General features: G+C 40.9%; 1 protein-coding gene across 1 annotated transcript in view; it reads left to right on the forward strand.

Moving 5' to 3' along the window:
- The window catches only part of CHAT (choline O-acetyltransferase), a 36,240-nt gene that overhangs the window by 5,647 nt on the left and 11,511 nt on the right, over window positions 1-19,082 (forward strand). Inside the window, exons 4-12 of the mRNA XM_037401041.1 lie at window positions 1,988-2,106; window positions 3,544-3,597; window positions 6,223-6,403; window positions 7,379-7,556; window positions 12,020-12,189; window positions 14,242-14,342; window positions 14,548-14,676; window positions 15,832-15,954; window positions 17,464-17,605. Of these exons, the coding sequence (XP_037256938.1) occupies window positions 1,988-2,106; window positions 3,544-3,597; window positions 6,223-6,403; window positions 7,379-7,556; window positions 12,020-12,189; window positions 14,242-14,342; window positions 14,548-14,676; window positions 15,832-15,954; window positions 17,464-17,605 (1,197 nt within the window). The remainder of the gene's footprint in view (window positions 1-1,987; window positions 2,107-3,543; window positions 3,598-6,222; window positions 6,404-7,378; window positions 7,557-12,019; window positions 12,190-14,241; window positions 14,343-14,547; window positions 14,677-15,831; window positions 15,955-17,463; window positions 17,606-19,082) is intronic.

The raw sequence follows: 19,082 nt of genomic DNA on the forward strand, positions 1-19,082 counted from the left end.
TTTTTCAAACAGTGTTAAAATCTATGTCATTATTAAACAGTTTGTTGACATAAATGAGGGAATTCGTGCACCTCAGGTGCATGCACACAGGTGGCGGCTCTACCTGCAGGAAACACTATTATATCCTTTTTGGAGATAATGTCTTCCTCTCTCCTTAATAACAGGATTTAGAGTTTTTATTAAAATTAAAAATGCTTTCTGATAGGGCTATAAAAATGTGTCTTGTATGCCCATCTACCCAAAACTCTGATCCAAATTATTCTAAAATAGAATACTACAGGATAGGAATTACTCTTTTTAAATTAAAATACTATTTGCCATTTATTGTCAAACTGTACCAATGTAGTTACTCAGAAGTATTTATTTTGCCGAATGTTCACACACGTGTATACATAGATATATCTCTATCTATCACATAGACCATGCTGAGACCTCAGCCTTTAAAAAAGCTCAGCTTTCTGCTTCCCAAGATGGAAAACTAAATAAGCCATAGATAAAGTAGATTTTATCATTCCACAAAGTCACAGTTCATCCTGCCTGCATTAACCACATTAGAATATGGCAGCTGAAAACTAGAGACACTTCCCAGCAAGGAAGAGAGACACTGGATAGTTTCATGGATTCAGTAAAATCCTGCAGGCTTGCTACTGATGTCAGTGAAGCATGGTTCTCCCTTAACGTTTCAGTTGTGTGACCTGCAAGACGACTCCATCAAATTGCTGCTATAGAAAAAAAGGCTACAGTACTGGCAGTGCTTTTATTTTAAAAGCAATTCTTAATTTCTGAACGACTTGTTGCCACAGTCTGAGGGCTCCATTAAATGCTGCCCAATCTTGTTTTGTTATTCTGATCATAGAACTTCATGGTTTTGGTGGCTAAATTAACCATTGCTTAAATAGCGTTCCTGATAGCAAATAGTGTTCCAGGAGACAACTGTTCATTTAACCACTTACAGCATGAAAATTACAGAGGAAGGATGTATAAGTGTTTTCTGTAACATCTCAACTTTGAACACTGGTTATTAAAATTAAATACCTGATTCTTAAGATAAACTAGAAATGGTTTTGTTTGGAATTTAACTTGCCAGGAGTACAGCTCTAGCCTGTTCTTCTGAAGACTCCAGAGACTGTGGGGGAAGCATCTGTTCTAACAGCAATGAAATATCTCAGAGGAAAACTTTTTCAACTGATGCATGCATTCGTAATTATTTTTGCATAATTTCCTTGTTGTTTATAGTTACTATATTCAAAGCATGCTGCTAAACTCAGAAAGACTATTTGATCTTTTTATGAAAGCCTCCATTTTCCAAATAATGATTCTTCAAACTCTGCTCAGACATAAAGCAATGCAGTTACTGTACATATGTGTTTTCAATAAAAATCTTTAGAAATTTAATACTTGTGTCTGTCTGGGTCAAGCATCAGCAATCTGCATTTGTGTCAGTGGACACAGAGGGAGTTCTCCAGGGGCCCTATCCACATGCCAGTATCTGCAGGACTAAACCATTAGGCTCGGGAAATTCTTTTCCCACTCTGTCTTGCTACAGGACAGTATCTGCTGGCTAACAACAGAGCATCTTGGCATTGCTGACAAATATTTGAAGCCCCCTGAGGAAAGCCATCACTAGTAAAATTCTGTCCATCTCTTAAATCACTCTTCAAGAGTCAGCAGTTAGCATGTTGTACTCAAACATTTTTTTGTTGTAGAGAAAAGCAAACAACAAAATACCCAAAGCACCTCAATATGGAGCTTGTTTACTTTTTAATGGAACACACTGTAAATTGCCATTGATTGAAAAATAGGATTATGGAATTGCAGCTGATTTCAGCTGAGCTGAGGTCACAGAGCCCAGACTGAAAATGCTCAGCGGCTCCATTAATCAGAGCCCATGCCTGACACCAGGAGCACCAAGCACTCTCCCCTCATGCCCAGACTGCCTTTCTGCACGTTGCTCATAGCTTTAAGAATTCACATCTCCTTCCCTTAGGTGCTTAACTACTGGCTGGATGACATGTACCTCAACAACCGACTAGCTCTTCCAGTCAATTCCAGCCCAGCAATTATCTTTGCTCGTCAGTATTTCAAGGATGTAGATGACCAGCTGAGGTAATGTATTACGACTTTGTAGCTTTTGCTAAATGAAAGGATATTTTAAATATACCGCTTTTGCAAAAAGACAATCAACTTTCATTAAAAAATAAGGGCTGCAACCATTAAATGATTTCCTACTAGGCCTGCTGACTGAAGACAGTGTTTCTGGGGATACTCATACTGATAATCAGAAATGAAAGCATCATTATTATTCCATTTATTGCATGAAAAATAATGCCACGGTATTTATAATTTTTTTAAGGAATATTTGCAAAGCTTTTCGTTGTGTAAGTAAAGCATTTTGTGATGGAAAACAGAAATACTGATTTCTGACACATTCTTTAAAGGAAAACAATTTTTAACGTGCCATCACTACAACTTGTAGCCACGCTGCAAACAGAAAAGGCCACGGTGGCATTAAATTGTCTGTCTCAGGTGCCCAAAAGAGCACCAGAAACACAGGGGATCTAAGAATAAGAATTCAGAAATCATTCCTCCCAAAGAACATTGCTTTCCTCAGGCCCATCCATCCCAGCCCTGAACTGGCCTTTCTCCTTTGAGCTGTTGTGGGCAATTACAATCATTTAAAAAGTGGAAAGGTAAGCAAGTAGTCAAGCACAGAATATACCTCTCCAGGCGCCCTTAAAACAGGATTCCATTCTTCAGCCTTTGCCAAAACATTTTCTCCTTTTAAAACAGTAAACCAGATCAAATCTACCTTCACATAGTGCAATTTTCCTCTTTGCTTTTAGCACTCTCTAGCTGCTCATTACTGAAAGAATTAACTGCATGTGAATTTATGCTATTATAAAACAGCCAGAACCCTGAAGCCAATATGTGTTATTTTAACATCTTGCATAGGCAACCAATGTATCTTTTTACTTTACTTTGAACATAACTATAAATGCTTCTATTCATTACTGAGTAAATTTATTGTGCACACAGCTTTCAAAAAAACTCCACTTTGCATTTTCTAATGCACGTGCTGTAACAAGGAAATATTTTTCTCAGAGCCTCCCACTCAGACACAGTGCAAATGGGCAGTGTCAGGAAATAATACACCTGTCCACAGCTCTGCAGAAAGAGTGTCTGCTTAGGACAGGAAGTACTCTAATAAAATGGACAGCTTATGAGTATTGATATTGAAAGCCATGTTAGGGATTCTATTAAGTATTCAGCCTCTGCTCCCATTCCTTAAATAAATGCTTTCAGGCTTCCTCCTGTGGTAGTCTGTTTAACCATTTGAAGGGACCGTCTCTAGGATTTCATACTTCTCCTGACATGAATTAATTTAGGTTTGAGGTGGGGGTGGGGGGCTCTTCTTGCCAAGCCAGAAGGCTTCCTCTCCTTATGCTGTGTCATCAATCATTCAGGCTCTCCTCTGTCTCTCAGAAACAGCCCGATGTTGCCAAATGACAAAAGACTGATGTCACTTCTATCTGCTACTTGCAGGTTTGCTGCCAATCTCATTTCAGGAGTGCAAGACTATAAAGCTTTACTGGACACGTAAGTAGCTTGGAAGGAGAACTACTGCTTGAGTATCTGCAGGGCTTCTGGTTCAAGGGTGCTCTAACATGCCCAAAGTCAGGCTGCATTGCACCTCTCCCCCATTTGGAAGGGTTGGGGCTCCAGCATGCTTCAAGGCAAGCGCTTCAGTGATGCTTTTTTATGTGCTTTCTGCTCTATTACTGCAATCTAATGGGTTGGAGAAGAATCCTTGTGGTGCCTGCTAGTCATTGCTCTAGCACATGCAGCACAGCCCAAAGGACCCACACAACCTGCCTAACAGCTATTGAGAACACCCCAAGAAGTCTGTGCTGCCCAGACCCGATGAGCAGCAGCACCACGGTGACACAGCCCATACACCTTCCCTGTGCATGCACCGCCTCCACACACTGCTCCCTCCATTCAGGGCATCAGCCCCCGCACCTCCCTCCTACCAGAAAAGAAATAACCCATCTCACCAGGAGAAGGGAGCCTCGCCACAGACAGGCTGGTTCAGTGGCTGGTAAAAATAAGTTACTTATGCCGTTGTTCCTTTCTGTGTATAAACATGGGGAAATCCATGATTCTTTAACTCACGTATGAGGTACCTCATAACAGCATTTTACACAGCACTTCTTAACCCCACCTAGCGTTCCAAGTTTACTGCTGAAATCACTGCTCGCCAAAGAGCAGAAAGAGTGGCAAGTCAAGCACAATGGACACCACACCATAGTAGGGATGGGGTCATTTTCCTGCCTGGAAACACACAAGGCCTATGGCGTATGCTTTAACCCACACTTATTTGTATGAGGAAGGCAAAGCCCCTATTCAAAGAAAGTCCCTATCATCTCTGATAAAAGAAAGAAAAGGCTGGTTTTTCACTTCAGAAGTCTGACAGCTACTCAGAAAGCATAGAAGAGGTACTTATTTAAGAACATGCTTTTGTCCAAGATATGCCATGCAGCTGCAAACACCAGCACTAGCGTGCTGTGAAGCACTATTGCATACTAATGTAGTTTGTTGCATCTTTGTATGACAGCATCTGAGATAAAGAAACCACATTGCTCAAACAAAGGATGATTTAAATTCTTATTATTTTGACCGTGCTACTCCATATCCAAAGAATCCTGTGATCAGATTTGCTTGCCTTAAATCTGTAATCATTTAAATCCTCACTACTGTGTCCTCATATTGTTACTGCTGTTTGCTTATCATGCCTCCTGTATAATTATGAGGACACCATAATTGTAACTTTTTCAGTTCCTTGTTGCTGTTAAGGACTTCTACCAGTGAGCGTATTGCTAGATTCTCTTGGATCATCCCACATGCAGATGCACAATATTCCAACCCAAACCTAGGCATTTCATTTTAACTGCAGATATTCCATGCAGTTGCCATGACTAATGATGCCTAACTCGCTCATGTAAAAGAGTTGTAAGACCTTACACAGACTTCTCCTAAATCAGTTCAAGATTTTCTGCTGCCATCAGTCAGAGTTAATAACCCCTTTCTTAACTGCTATAATTACAGATTTTCTTATCTAAATCTACCATGCTATTCCACTATCTTCGATCATCAAAGATGCTCTTTAAAACTCTGCTAAATGTAAGAGGATTTCTGCATTATGCAAAATGTGGGAGAAGTAGATCACTAATAAGCCTATTTTGCTGATAAGGAACAAAAAAAATTAAGCACCTGTACAAGGAAATAAGTGATACAGAGAGTCTGAGAGCCAGGAACTGAAGTGAGTATCGCTGGTTTAGAACTGCAAGAGTTCTAGAGACAGTTAAACAAGATAAACTAGCACAAAACATTACCCCGTATCAGCCATGTAGCAGTAACCCTCCTTGTGTGCCTTTCACCCCTGCACCACTCTGGCAAGCTGGAAGCTGAGTCCTCTTTTGCTGAGGGAAAAATGTCTGCAGCACAAGATCTTCTTCTTCCTGTGGGCTCTGCAACCTGTCCCGAGTGACAGCACCATTATTTCCTGCTGCAGTGTCAGCGGGATATTTTACAATCCATAATTGTGATTGTGATAACTTGGGTTTTTTATCTGGCCACTAAAGATGCCTTTTAGGTGGTGTTATTTTCACATGCCTTCCGTAAAAGGGGAATAGCTCTAAGTAAGGACTAGTACGTAAGCGAGGCTTACTGGAAAACGGAAATGCCCAGCCACTCCTGCTCATCAGACAAGGCCCTCTCACAGCCTCTTTAACCACTCTGCACAGCACAGGGCCACTGTGATTTGCAGTGAATTTCATCAGACCTTTTTTTCAAGGTGCTGTGTCTTTTCCAGCTGTTCTGCTGACTTCTGTCCTGGCAAATTTCCAGGGTCCCATCTCGGCAGGTGTCCCGCACACATTGCAAAGCTGCTTGTGACCTGCTATTCTTTCCATTTCCACTAGATGATAATGCAATTGCTTAATGAATATGCATGAAGCTGCCAGGAATGATGTATTTAACTTCGGTATGGGAATTCATCTATTTCCCTTATACTGTAATCTCATTTTATTATTAAATTTGTGCTATACCTGATCTAATTGTAACAGAACAAAGGACAGATTAGATTTCTTTTCCTTTCTGTCTCTCTCTCCCCTCTCTCCCCTCTTTTCCTCTGGCTTTGTTTTTCTCCTTCTCTCTCTCCAGCCATGCTTTACCTGTTGATTTTGCTCGTGGACAGCTGTCTGGTCATCCTCTCTGTATGAAGCAATACTATGGACTCTTTTCTTCCTATCGTCTTCCAGGACATACCAAAGATACCCTCGTGGCCCAGAAAAGCAGTGTAATGCCAGAACCAGAGCACATCATTGTTGCTTGTAACAATCAGGTAAATGAGTATTCTTCTTTTATACCTTTCTATATTTCTTAGTTTGCTTAAATTCACTCAAGAGCCTAATCTAATCACTGTTTAGAAACACAATTGATGTGCTATGTATGAGCTCACTTCTTACCAAGCATTTGCTGTCAATATTTCCAAAAGATGCTTCCGCAGCACTTTTGTTCTTAGCCCACATTATGTTCCAAGTACAGTGATGCAGAAAGTAGGAATGTGGCAGAATTCATTTGCTTTCTCATTCAAATAAAAATATTTATTAAACAGAGAGAAAACCACAGAGAAAAAAAAATATCTTATTAGAGTGCCTTTGCTGGAAATGCTCTTCTCTTGACAGTTAAGTATTGGCATGCAACACATGGCATATATACCACCATCCCAAGCAGGTATGTCTGAAGGAGTTAGCACAGGTGCAGGCAGAAATACTGAAGCATTAGACTGAGTCCGCCCCAACCAATAAATACCATTGAGCAGCAGAGTATATTGGCCAGGCAGGATATCTTATAGCCCAGCTTGACTGCCTGACTGGAGCTGTGCCTGCAGGCCCCCTTGGAATGAAGAGGTAGATCCCAGTGGTCCCCTTTCTAGGAAGTCCATTCCCTCACCTGAATGGGAAGTTCTCTAGATTCTCTAGGTTATTTTTAAACAGATAGTACAATGGAAATTACTTACATACTTCCTGATTTTATCTCTTCAGGGGCTTTTAAGTTTATTTAAATAAGGTACGTTGCATTTGAGCCCAACACACAATTTAAGTCCCCTGTAGCAACTGGCATTATACTGTCATTAAAACGCAGGAGGAGTGAGCCCTGGGCCAGTCCCCAGTGGGTTTGTGCTCCGTTGTCTGCAGGCCTGGCTCTCCAGGCAGGACTTCGGCATCTCAACACTCACCCAGACAAAAGCCAAATGCTGGTCCAGTGAGGGTCCAGCCCACCTGTAACTGTTCTGACTTCTGTCATTTTTTTGCAGTTTTTTGTTTTGGATGTTGTCATTAATTTCCGTCGTCTCAGTGAGGGAGATCTTTTCACTCAGTTGCGAAAGATAGTCAAAATGGCAGAGAATGAAGAGGAAATGCTGCCTCCAATTGGACTGCTGACAACAGACGGAAGAACAGAGTGGGCAGAGGCCAGGATGATCCTTATGAAAGGTTAGCAGCAGCAACCCCAGCTTTCTCTTCTTCATCGGCTTACTCCTCTTCCTCCTCACCACCATTGCCTTTCTTTGCTGGGAGTGAACATTACAGCAAACACAGGATTGAACGTGCAACCTCACTGCTGAATTTTTCTAGTAGGAGGAAACTCAATACCTGTAAGTGTTCAGATGTGCATTACCAGGGAAGCAGCAGATACGGTTTGACCCTTTGGCTGTGTATGTTTAAGTGTTATACCATGTAAATAGCTTTCACTCCATTCTCTGTTTTTCATCCCATAAATTACATTGCATCAGATTTTGTGATTTGTCTCTTTCTTCACATCCATTTCGTACCAATAGGAATGATGTATGCTCTTAGCTTTTGGCAATTATTAGACATTTTTCATCTCATCTAACAAAGGCATCTACAAGTTAAACACCCATTGAATCTAGCTGTGCACTCTCCCTAGTCAATTGAGAAAAATAGGAAGTACCAGGGCTGATTCATCTAAATCTTAAGAAAGTATCTAGGAAAGGTGACACTAATTATTATCTGGGGATAGTTCTCTCTCTCTTTCAACAACAGGCAGCATTTAGCTGTCTTGGATTCTGGACTCGAATGCCTAACTTTGAAACAGATGAAAATAAAGGGTGGGATTAGTCATCTATATCACGTCACACCTTATACATTTTAGTCTGAAACTAAGTGATGTAAACACCCTCTTTTTGCCATTTTAGGTGACTTAGGTGTTTATTTTTCCCTCCTGGAAAAAAAAATGTTAACTCTTTATCCCCAGTTCAGCAATATTATCAAAATATGTTTACCATCCCAAGGAAGATCCTCCCTTTTCTTATTCAAGTATTTCTGTGCTAATAATAAATTTATTTAGATAAATACACACAAAAACTCAGTCCTGGCCATTACTACAGCATTACTATGTGGTACCAACCTCATGCTGAAGCTTTTCTCTCCCCATCTTTTCTTTTTAAATCAGGAGGAAAAAAAAGATTCCTTATTTTAATGAAAACTGAGATAAACACCTGACTATTTATTTTCATGCCACAACTTTAAGTAAAACAGTGAATACCTTGGAACCTGAAGCAACATCATCTTTGTAAACCTACATCATCCTAAATGTAAACACAAAAAAAAAAAGAAAAAAAAAGGCAAATTGACAAAAAATAGAACCCTCTCTAGAGTGTATTTGGATTGCCTGGCATTTGCCAAAATATTAATTTTAATAAAGGAAGCAAACCAACTCTGTTATGCAGCTGAAAAAAACAGATTCTGCACTAGCAAATTTCACATCACTGCGGTATGAGCCTTCTCTAATTTGAGCAGGAATCTCATCCTAGACCACTCAAATTAGTACAGCTCCTCTATGTAGTATAATGTATTGCTGTTACACATGATTATGAACAGACATTTTTTCTTTCTTATATATGGTTAAATGTTATTGCAAAAATAACTAAGAGAGGAATAGAAAAGCCTCTAGTGAAGCAGTGTGAGGTGGAAGGGGCCACTCTGCAACTCTTCTGTCCTGGGCAGGAAAAGAGAGGCTGCTTCAAGATGGAGAAGACTTATACAGCACTTTGCAGAGGTTATGAAGGAGATATATACATGGGCCTGTATAGTTTTGCAAGTAAAGAATAGGTCTTCTAGGTGAGAAAATTTCAAAGAAATTGTAATAAACCCAGTCAGTCATCGCTGATTTATAAACGTATTCAGTGTTTCAACTGCATTGAGGTTGCAGAACTAACTCACTCCCCTAAGTAGAGGAAGTTAATTCTTACTACTATAGGGGCTGCTGTCCCATGTATACTATATCTGAATTTGATTCAGAACCGTCTTCTCATATTTTCCTTTTTAAAACAAAAAGGCCAACTAACCAAAAGATAACTGGCCAACTCGATGCTAACTGCGTGCATTAGAAAGGAAGGGGGACACGAAATGTCTTGCAGGGCTTTAGGCTTGTTCTCACACTTCTCTGTTTCAGCTATTTCTGGAAATATTTATTTTCCATCCTGAGTCATGGTTCATGAGTTCTTGTGCAGTTCATTGCCTGCTTTACGTGATAATTTTTTCAGTGTTTGATCAGCTCTCTGGACATGTCTGTTTCTTTCTGTAAGGGCATCTTTTCCCTACTTTTCTGTTTCTAGCAGAGCTTAATTTTATTCTCCCTAATACCTAGACTCAAGATACCCTGAAGTCATATGTCAGAATAAGGGCTTCATATCTGTCAAAGATGTGTGGGCAACAGCCACAATGAAATATATATAAATCTATCAGACAACATAAAGCAGAACGCTGAGCAAACTGTGAGCAGTTTGTAAATCACTATGCAAGCAGTTTTTCCTTGAAGGTGCCTGTCTGCAAATACCAGCAGCTGAGGTATACAGGGCAACTTCCATTCACGAGGATCTTTTCAGCCTTTGCATTGATGTACCCAGACCATGAATGGAATAAATACCACAATTACGGTCAGCCCTTTAAGTGTCAGATACTAGAAAAGCTTTACAGCCAAGAGGACAGGGATGTGACTTCTCCCTTATAGAACTTCTGAATGCTTTTGAATACAATTCATAGAGCCATCAGTGTTTCACATGTTGTAGGGCACCACAGATCACTGGCAGAAAGCTCAGCCTACCTGCATGACCCATCAATTACAACCTCCTGGCTCAAGCCTTTGCAGCACCTGGCAGGAACACCAGGTGCCTTTCCTAGGACTTTGCTTCTGTGTGCAAGGGAAGACACCATAAAATGTGCCCCACCAGGTCCCCACGCAGCCTAGAAGTCAGGCTGGCCACCCCTGTCACTTGGGCCCATGGCTACCAACACTCCCTAGTAGAAGCCACCAGACCGCAATAGACAGTACCTTACCATAACCTGCCTCTTCCTTCTCAGCCACTGCTATCATTTGCCTCTCTTTCTCCTGATACCTTTTTCATTTCTTGCATATTTGTGCTCTTTTTTACTACACAGCATCCAGAGAGTGAACCTGGATGATTACAAGCATCTGGGTTTTTTTCTAGCTCCTTATTAACCTATATTACTCATTTTGGGAAGTTATATTTTTCTTACTTTGAAAAATGCTGTCCTTTCAGAGGATCAACTTTTCATATTTGCATACATTAGAAACATGCACATTTTGAAATGGCTCCATATTTCAAATGCAAATCAGAATTGTTTAATTTTAAATATTTTTTCCATTCTTTCAGCTAAAGTCATCTCCTGAATTCAGCACAGATTTGTTGAACTTAGCACAGACTTGCAAGAAGTTTTGATCAATTTGAATTCATTTCTTTAGTTAGGAACATTCTGAAACAAAAACATTTTCACCAAAACCTAGCTAAACAAGCAGGTGAAAGTTGATCTGTTAAGAATGGAAGGAATTTTAAGCTGATGTTTGAAAGCCCTTTTTCCTTTGATCTTTTTAGAAAACATTTAATAGCAATTAATGATGTTATATGCTTTTGAATAAACCAAGTTCTTTTTATAGATTCCACACTTTTATCCTTTCAATTAAGAGCTGTATTAAGTGCTCACTATTAAATATTTTCTATGCCTCAAACTGGCCCTCAGAAGCAAACAAAACGTTATCTTCATAATGTTTCTGACTTTAAAAACTTGAGAAAACACCCCACATAAATAGACCATAAATAAGGAGGAAAGTGCTGAGGACAACATGAAAATAGCCTTTGTAGTCCACCTGTAGAAGCAAGAGTGACAGGATAGGAAAAAGAAACAGAGAAAGAAAGCCAGAAAAATCATATTTTATTCTGCGGTACACTAGTGATAGGAAGGAAGTGGAATGTGGCAACCCATGGTTTTGGCAATATCGCATTAAAAAACTAAACCTCACAACCTCATCCACAGATGCTTCCCTCATGTGATATAAGCAATATACCCATCCAGGGCTCGTTTCTCTAAAGGACAAGAAATGACCAAGGACAGGAGAGAGAAGAGGGTTTTAATGCAAGAACACAAAAACAACGTGGGCCCTGCTGTTCCTTGTCCAGAAAAGGGTTTTAATGGGTGAACAGCACAATACCTGTACAGGCCCTGCTGTTCCAGAGCAGGATACTGCAGCAACAGCACAAACTCTGAAATTCTGTATTTTCCACCTGTCCTCTCTGTAACTGTTGTATATAAAAGAAGTAAGCATTGCTGGCTTTAAGAGTAAAATAGATCTATTCTGTAATATAATTACTTCAGGAAATGGAAAGCAGAAAAAGAAAGTGGATATTATTAAATCATATGAAAGATACTCAGAGATATTGCAAAAGTTAACACATGAATGAATGCCCCAGTGTAACATTTCCTTGCACCGAGATGTTCTGCTGTTGAGAGAGCTTTGCAGTCATCAGCTCATTGCAGAGTCAGGGTCGGATCTCCAGTGCTCTCCAAGGCAGCAGGGTTCCCCACCAGGCCTGTATTACACGTAAGAGGATGTGAATATTTCACTCTTTTATCCCCAGACTCTACTAACCGCGACTCCCTTGACATGATTGAACGGTGCATATGCCTGGTGTGTCTGGACAGCCCAAGCAGGGTGGAACTCAATGATACAAACATGGCACTGCAACTGCTGCATGGGGGAGGCTACCATAAAAACGGGGCCAATCGCTGGTATGACAAACCTATGCAGGTAAAAACCTTACAGTACGATGATATTACTTGCACGTGGCAAAGCACTCCAGTTGCCCTTGTGGTAGGGACCACTTAGAATCAAGGAGGAGAAAGAGGGGAAGATGGCGTCAGCGTCTGCCAAGGCAGGGTTGGTGTGAACAGCACTGTTCCTTGCAAGGCAGGGATGCAGATCTACTGCCTTTCTTGCAGTGGGGAGGCCTTCTCCAACACAGGTATGCTATCACCTTCCCTGAAGTTGCCCTTTGCACTTGAGGAGGTAGACAGATACACAGATAGGTAAGTATCTGATAAAACCAAACCGAAACAACAGTACCCATTTAATTACACTCAATCAAATGAAATAAAAATGCTGAACTAGCATCCTAGAACAAAAAAAGAAAAGCACAATAGCTTTCTCTGTTTTCTCACACATTTTCCTGTCGTCCTAGAAATACTACTGCTTATAATTCAGCATGTGTTAAAGTTAGCACGAAGTTCTCACTTAACAGACTGTTTACTCATTTAATGACATCCTTGTTGAGACTTTCCTGAAAGTATTGATTTCTCCAGCCTTCTTCCCAATCAGATTTTGATTGTCATATTTGAAAGTGTTGCACTGTTAATTTCACATTTTGCAATAGACCCAGGGTGAAGCAATGTATTAGTCTCCAACTGCCAACAAAGTTGACACCTCATGAAAAACTGTAAAAAAAAACCCCTGACTGATACATTGCTTGCACAATGCTTGTTGATCTTGCCCGTATTTAAGAACGGCAACATGAAAAGAGAAACCACTAAACTAATTTCACTTGCGCTGACTTACCCCAGTGCAAATACATTTCAGTAGTCATTCCTGATTTATACCACTGCAAACACAGTGCTGTGTTTTTCAAGAACATACCATTTGTCTTTAGTTAGAATCCTGTCATTTGCAGGGCCACTAGTTGAGGTGTTTCAAGTAGATGAGAATAAACAAGATTTTCTTTCTGTTTACTATCAGAAGGTAGCAGAAAGCAATACATTTACATAGTATATGGGAAAGCTGCATCTGCCCAGATTTATTCCGGCCAGAAGTGGTTCAAAGGTGAAGAGAAATTCATAGGGGAAAAAAGATCCCATTTTCTTTCATGCAAATGCAAATTTTGTAGGAAGCCATTCTCACAGTAGGACTTGCTCTTTCTCTCCATGTTCTTCTTCAGCTCTGCAGTAAGGCATCAGAAAACATCCCGGTAAACTTTTTGCACCACACACACGGTGAAAACCTCATAGAAATCAGGGAGGCAGAATGCATAGGTGTGTGATACAAATGCACAGAGCAAGATGAGTGGGAGAAGTCCAGGCAAAGACACTTCAAAAGAAGTGAGGGGGAAAGTCCAGAAAAAGGATAGGAAACATGTGAGACAAGTTGCAATTTTGTCCTAGACATTTGCATTTGTTTGAAACACAGAAGTAACCAGCTGCATGGGGGTATCAGAACTGCAGTGCAGCAGGTTAAGTGTCACCACTTGTACCATGTATGTGTAATGAAATCAGGAAAGCAAGCAAGAGGAAAATGAAGAATACACACCCCAAAAAAGGTAAGGAGGAAGCAGGGCAGTAAAACAAGCCATGAGAAAGCTACCAAATAAGCATGAGCTAGCTCATTTGATATATCTGTAATAAAATGTGATCCTAAGGGACTTCCCAGATACAGAAGTTGCATTGCCCCCAAATGGGGAAGGAGAACCCTGGCCTGTATTTCTATTAATGGGTTTTCTCTACCAGAAAGCAGATGCTAAATCCTATTTCCAGACTCCAGTGGGAATTGCTAAAATTTACATTCTCGCAGGAATCAGTCTGAAATAGCAGCATGAAAGGGATCCAATGCAATGCTATTCACAGGACAAGAAAATCTCCTGCAATAAGACTGTAAGTCACCCACTAATCTGTAAGTCAAGGAAGTTCCTGATATGAGCAATAAGAAAACAAAAGATGTTGTTGTTCTCGTGTGGTTAGGTTGCCAGCCTGGGTAACTTACCCAGAAAATGATTTATTCTCTATATATCTTACACTTGTTCTTTTCCTTGCTTAGTTTGTGGTAGGAAGAGATGGCATCTGTGGTACCGTGTGTGAACACTCCCCTTTTGATGGCATCGTACTGGTGCAGTGCACTGAACACTTGCTCAAGCACATGTGAGTCACCTTTCAGTACAGCTATTGTACCCACTCCAGCCCCTGGGAAGCCTCTGCCAGCCGCAAATTCCCCTTGATGCACAGGGCCGCTAAGACCCATACAGCTCCTGGAAACCAGTCATTTACCTCCTAAAAAAGCAGTGTTTAATAAATTGGTTATTCCTGGGACTGTAATGATTTATTTTTTTTTCTCACATACTAACAGGAAAGAAAGCTCCAAGAAATTAGTCCGAGCCGATTCAGTGAGTGAGCTTCCTGCTCCACGGAGACTGAGATGGAAATGTTCCCCTGAAATTCAGGCACATTTGGCATCATCAGCAGAAAAACTCCAAAGGTAGAAGAGATGCCTCATTTTTCTCAACAATGACTGCAAGCTGGGAACTACTCAGCACATTGTGTGCAGGCATGGGTTTCCTCATGAGGGTTCTCCCTGCTCTCCCACTTCTCCTCCTCTTCCCAAGCTGAACGTACCTAGCATCTCTTGGCAGGATAGCACCCTCATGGACTGGAGCCACTTCACTGTATTCAGGAATTGTATTACCACTGTTTTTCTTCCATGTAAATATTAGGACAATGAAAGACCACTGGAAAAACTGTTGAGTCTGATTTGCACAGGATGCAAGTCCGCTGTTTTTGTGGATGCACTTTGCAGGTTTGACCTGACTAAAGCCGAAGCCAGGACAATGGGGATACATACATGCGATAGTAAAATACAACCGATTTGAATAACGATTTTAATTCAGGAATGTAATTTGTTTACATCTGTGTTGCTCATACAGGGGTTAGTTTTCCAGACTGTAAAAGATTTGCATGATCTTTGGGGTTAGGGGTGGTAATGAGAGATTTTTTTTCCAAATTATTTAATCTCAACACTCAGGCCTGTGATCTCTCTGTAGAGACCTTATTGTCTGCATGACCAGCGGTAAGTATGTCCAGCGTGACTGAATTAGACGAGACCTCAAAGTAACTAGAAGCATATGTAAGAGCATGAGAACATCCAGGATGCAGAGTAATTCCTTTTTGTTTTTAAATAAAGGTAGTAGTCCTCTAAATTGAAAGGTTGCAGAGAGCTGACACCCTTTACCAGGTTTTAAATCCACCCATTTCTCACACTAGCAAATCTCACAGACATTTGTCAAGAACAAAGCAGGCCCTCACTTAGGCTTCAGGAGTGAAAACACTATGGTTAAAAAGAAAAAAAAAAAAAAAAAAGAAAAAAAAAAGTGTTTTACTCAAATGAATAGAATGACCTGAGTGCCACAGCTCCTGCTAAGGCTGCAGATAACAAGCCCAGCCTAGAACCTGCATGAATAAAAGTTACTGACTAGGAACAAGTTACCAAAGGGCAGGACTGTCTGCAGAGCAGGAGCCTGCTCACCTCCAAGTGGGTACAGGCAGGAAACGATCTCTGGGTTTTGTTTGCAAATGGAAATGGAACATGAGATTCTTGCATCTCCCCCTGCAGTAACTGCCTCTGCTTGTTTTCCAGGATAGTAAAAAACCTGGACTTTGTCGCCTACAAGTTTGAGAACTATGGAAAGGAATTTATTAAGAAACAAAAGATTAGCCCAGATGCCTATATTCAAGTAGCACTTCAGCTGGCATTTTACAGGTAAGGTTAATTCAAATCACAGGAACAAGGCAGCACAAAAGGAGCCTCACAATTTGTTTTTTTATGCAAAGGGTCCTTTTTTCCTCGGCACCCAAACAAATGCCTCCTGCATGGAAGTGAGGGATCTTGCATAATGACTGTAGGTCAGACAAGATAGGAATTCCCACTTGGCTCTAAGACAGAATACTCCTTTTCCTCACTCCATTTCCCTCTCCTTGCTCTACCTTCCCATCCCCACATCCCCCTTCCACCACACACCATTCCCAGGCAGTGCCCTCCCTACAGCTGTCCCTGCACTCAGCACAGAGAAGAGGGTGACAGGATGTGGCAGGGAGTGGTAGACAACCCTGCCACCCACAGCAGCAGAAGCAGCTAGGGAATTCAAGTCCCTGGAGCAGAATGCACTCCCTTGCCACTGCAGGTAGGTTGTGAGGAACCATGGCAGTAACGCATAGCTCAACACATACGCATCCCTTGCACTGCAGGGCAAAAAGCGTTGACAGGGAAAAATACTCCAGCAGCATATCAGATCAGAGTTCCTACACAGGATAGCAACTACTGCTGCTTCCTTCTTCACAGGCACCCCAAAACTGATAATACCCTCCAATTTCCATGGTGTTATCAAAGTTAAAAGCTCCTTTTTACGTTGTCAGAACAGCTGATGCTCCAGGCTAGAGATCAGTTGCATGGTTTCCTGCAGAACAGCCTATTTCATAAACAATTCTTTATTGTGTCAAATTAAATCCTGAAGTGGTCTTTACCTAGTCAAAACCAGAGATGCCTATCACATTTTGCATACTCCATTAAGTGCTGTTAAACGTCCATTTGTGTATTCCATTAACCAAATTCCAATAATGACCTGGTCCAAGATTTTGATCTGGATCCCAACCATGATATAAATCCCATGTATGCAGCAAAAACCTTAGGGGACAGTTATGTTCCGAGACTCCTGCTTCAACTGGAAGGCACAGTAGGTGTCTTGAAGCGAGGAACAGGAGCTATATACCTGGACCCAAATTGAACAATAGTCTTCACACTGTTCTGTTTGCTTTTCATTCCAGCTCCATCTCAAATAGCACCCTTTTCCCTTTTTAGTTTTCTATTTTTCTTACACAGTGCATTTTTTCTTGTTTTAAATAAAGTATATTTCAAGGCCATAAGTAAATGATTAATTACACAATTATTTTATGATGCAGTACAAATAAAACATTCCTTGAGATCTTTCAGTAAATTTTAGTTTTACTAGCCTTGTTTTTACACAGCAAGTCATTTTTTATGGGCAATGCATAACTAAAACGTATACAGCTGTATGCAGCTCCTCATATTAGAAAGGAGTGACCATCCATCTTTTTTAAGCTTCTTATAGAATTCTATCAACATTAAGATGAATACTATGCAAAAAATAAAATCGTGGCTGTAACAATAAAATATACCAAGCCTATATTTCTTTTAGTCTTTATGACTCCTTGAAAATAATTATTCTTCGTTTTTCTTAATTCATTCTCTCAGATGCCATAGGAGACTGGTCCCTACCTACGAAAGTGCTTCCATACGCCGATTTGATGAGGGCAGAGTTGACAATATTAGGTCTGCTACCGCAGAAGCATTCGCTTTTGTGAAAGCAATGACTGATGACAAGACAGCTCTATCGGTATGTTGCCCTGGTTCCCCCTCTGCCTTCTTTGGCAAAACACTAAGCAAATAATACTTTCATGATCCCCAACCTCTCATTTTTAACTGTTAACTGAGAACATGAAGTCATAGGGTGGGGTAACAGGATTTTGCTTTTTGTGCAGACCATCCATTAAGCTAAATATAAATATTTCCTTATTTTTATTTAAGCACCAAAAGGTGCCTAAAAAGGTGTCAGAGGTGCCTAAGCATGACATTACAAGAAACAAAACATCTGATTTTAGACTTAGTACTGTCTCGGGAATGATCTATCACCATATCCAACTTCAGCTCCCTGGCGAGATCTAGGCTGACCATGCAAAGTTCAGGATCATTATACTGCCACACCAGGGGAATTGCCTCACAGGTCCCCTGCAGTAAAGAGCTCTGCTGCAGACTGCTATGTGTGAAGTGATATAATTCACATGCTTTGCTTTCTGGATAAAGTGGATATGTTCTGGCTGAGCTTTTTGGGTTTAAAGGTATGTTTCTACCAAATAGAGTTAGCTTTAAAGGATCCTCAAGGGGGCTGAACCTTCATGATGAAAAAACTTCATCACACTAATAAAACAACTCTCCAAACTGTCCTGACATCATCCTGCAAAAAGAAAAATGTAATTGCCTTTCTTTGAGGCACACCATCTGTTTGCCAGAAGCGTGAGTACTGTACACAGTAGATGAGGATGCAAAGAGGTACAGGTGAGAGAGCCGAGACCATAGCTGCACAAACAGCTTTGCGCACTGTCCCGCCCGCCATCCCTGGAGAGGCTCCCTCAGCATCTCTCTGTGTGCTGCTTCTACCCACTGCACTTCACTGCTGTACAGGGAATTTCCAGGTGGCTGTTCAGATGCAAAACGCTGCCATAATATAGATTATTTTGCACAATAAGCCCACTCCAGTGGAAACAGACCACGTGGCTGCTCTACAGAATCTAGCATAGCATGGCTAGAAGTATTGCTGGGCTGGATTAAGTGTAAATTAATGAAATATTGTAAATCAAGCTTTAATGTCCCAGAGGATAAGGAAAATTTGCCCAGAGAAGTGCTCTGTTCCTTCACTGCTTCTTCAGTCTCCTTAAGGTTACCATGACCAGAACTTAGCTCATGATGAACAAGACTCAAATAATTTCTATGTTAAAACGATAACTCACAGGAAACCTGAAGTAATTCCCTAGACTGAGTGGGTAATCCAAGGCAGATTATGACCATACTATTGCACATAGTGACTACCATACAGTAGACAAGAAGAGGATGTTATTTGCTATCAGTGTCCTGTCTGACAACATGGTTCTTAATCATATTTCACTAGAAGCTGATGTTATATGTGCACACATTCCCCTCCACACTTGGGTGCCCAGGATACCCCCAGCCCCAACACACATTGCTGCAGGCTGACTATACGCCTAGGAGGAGCCAACCTAGCACATTATTTTGCCAGATCCTTCTTGCTCCCTCCA

This window comes from Falco rusticolus, chromosome 9 (genome assembly GCF_015220075.1).
Source record: "Falco rusticolus isolate bFalRus1 chromosome 9, bFalRus1.pri, whole genome shotgun sequence".
In the NCBI taxonomy this organism is placed as follows: Eukaryota; Metazoa; Chordata; class Aves; order Falconiformes; family Falconidae; genus Falco; species Falco rusticolus.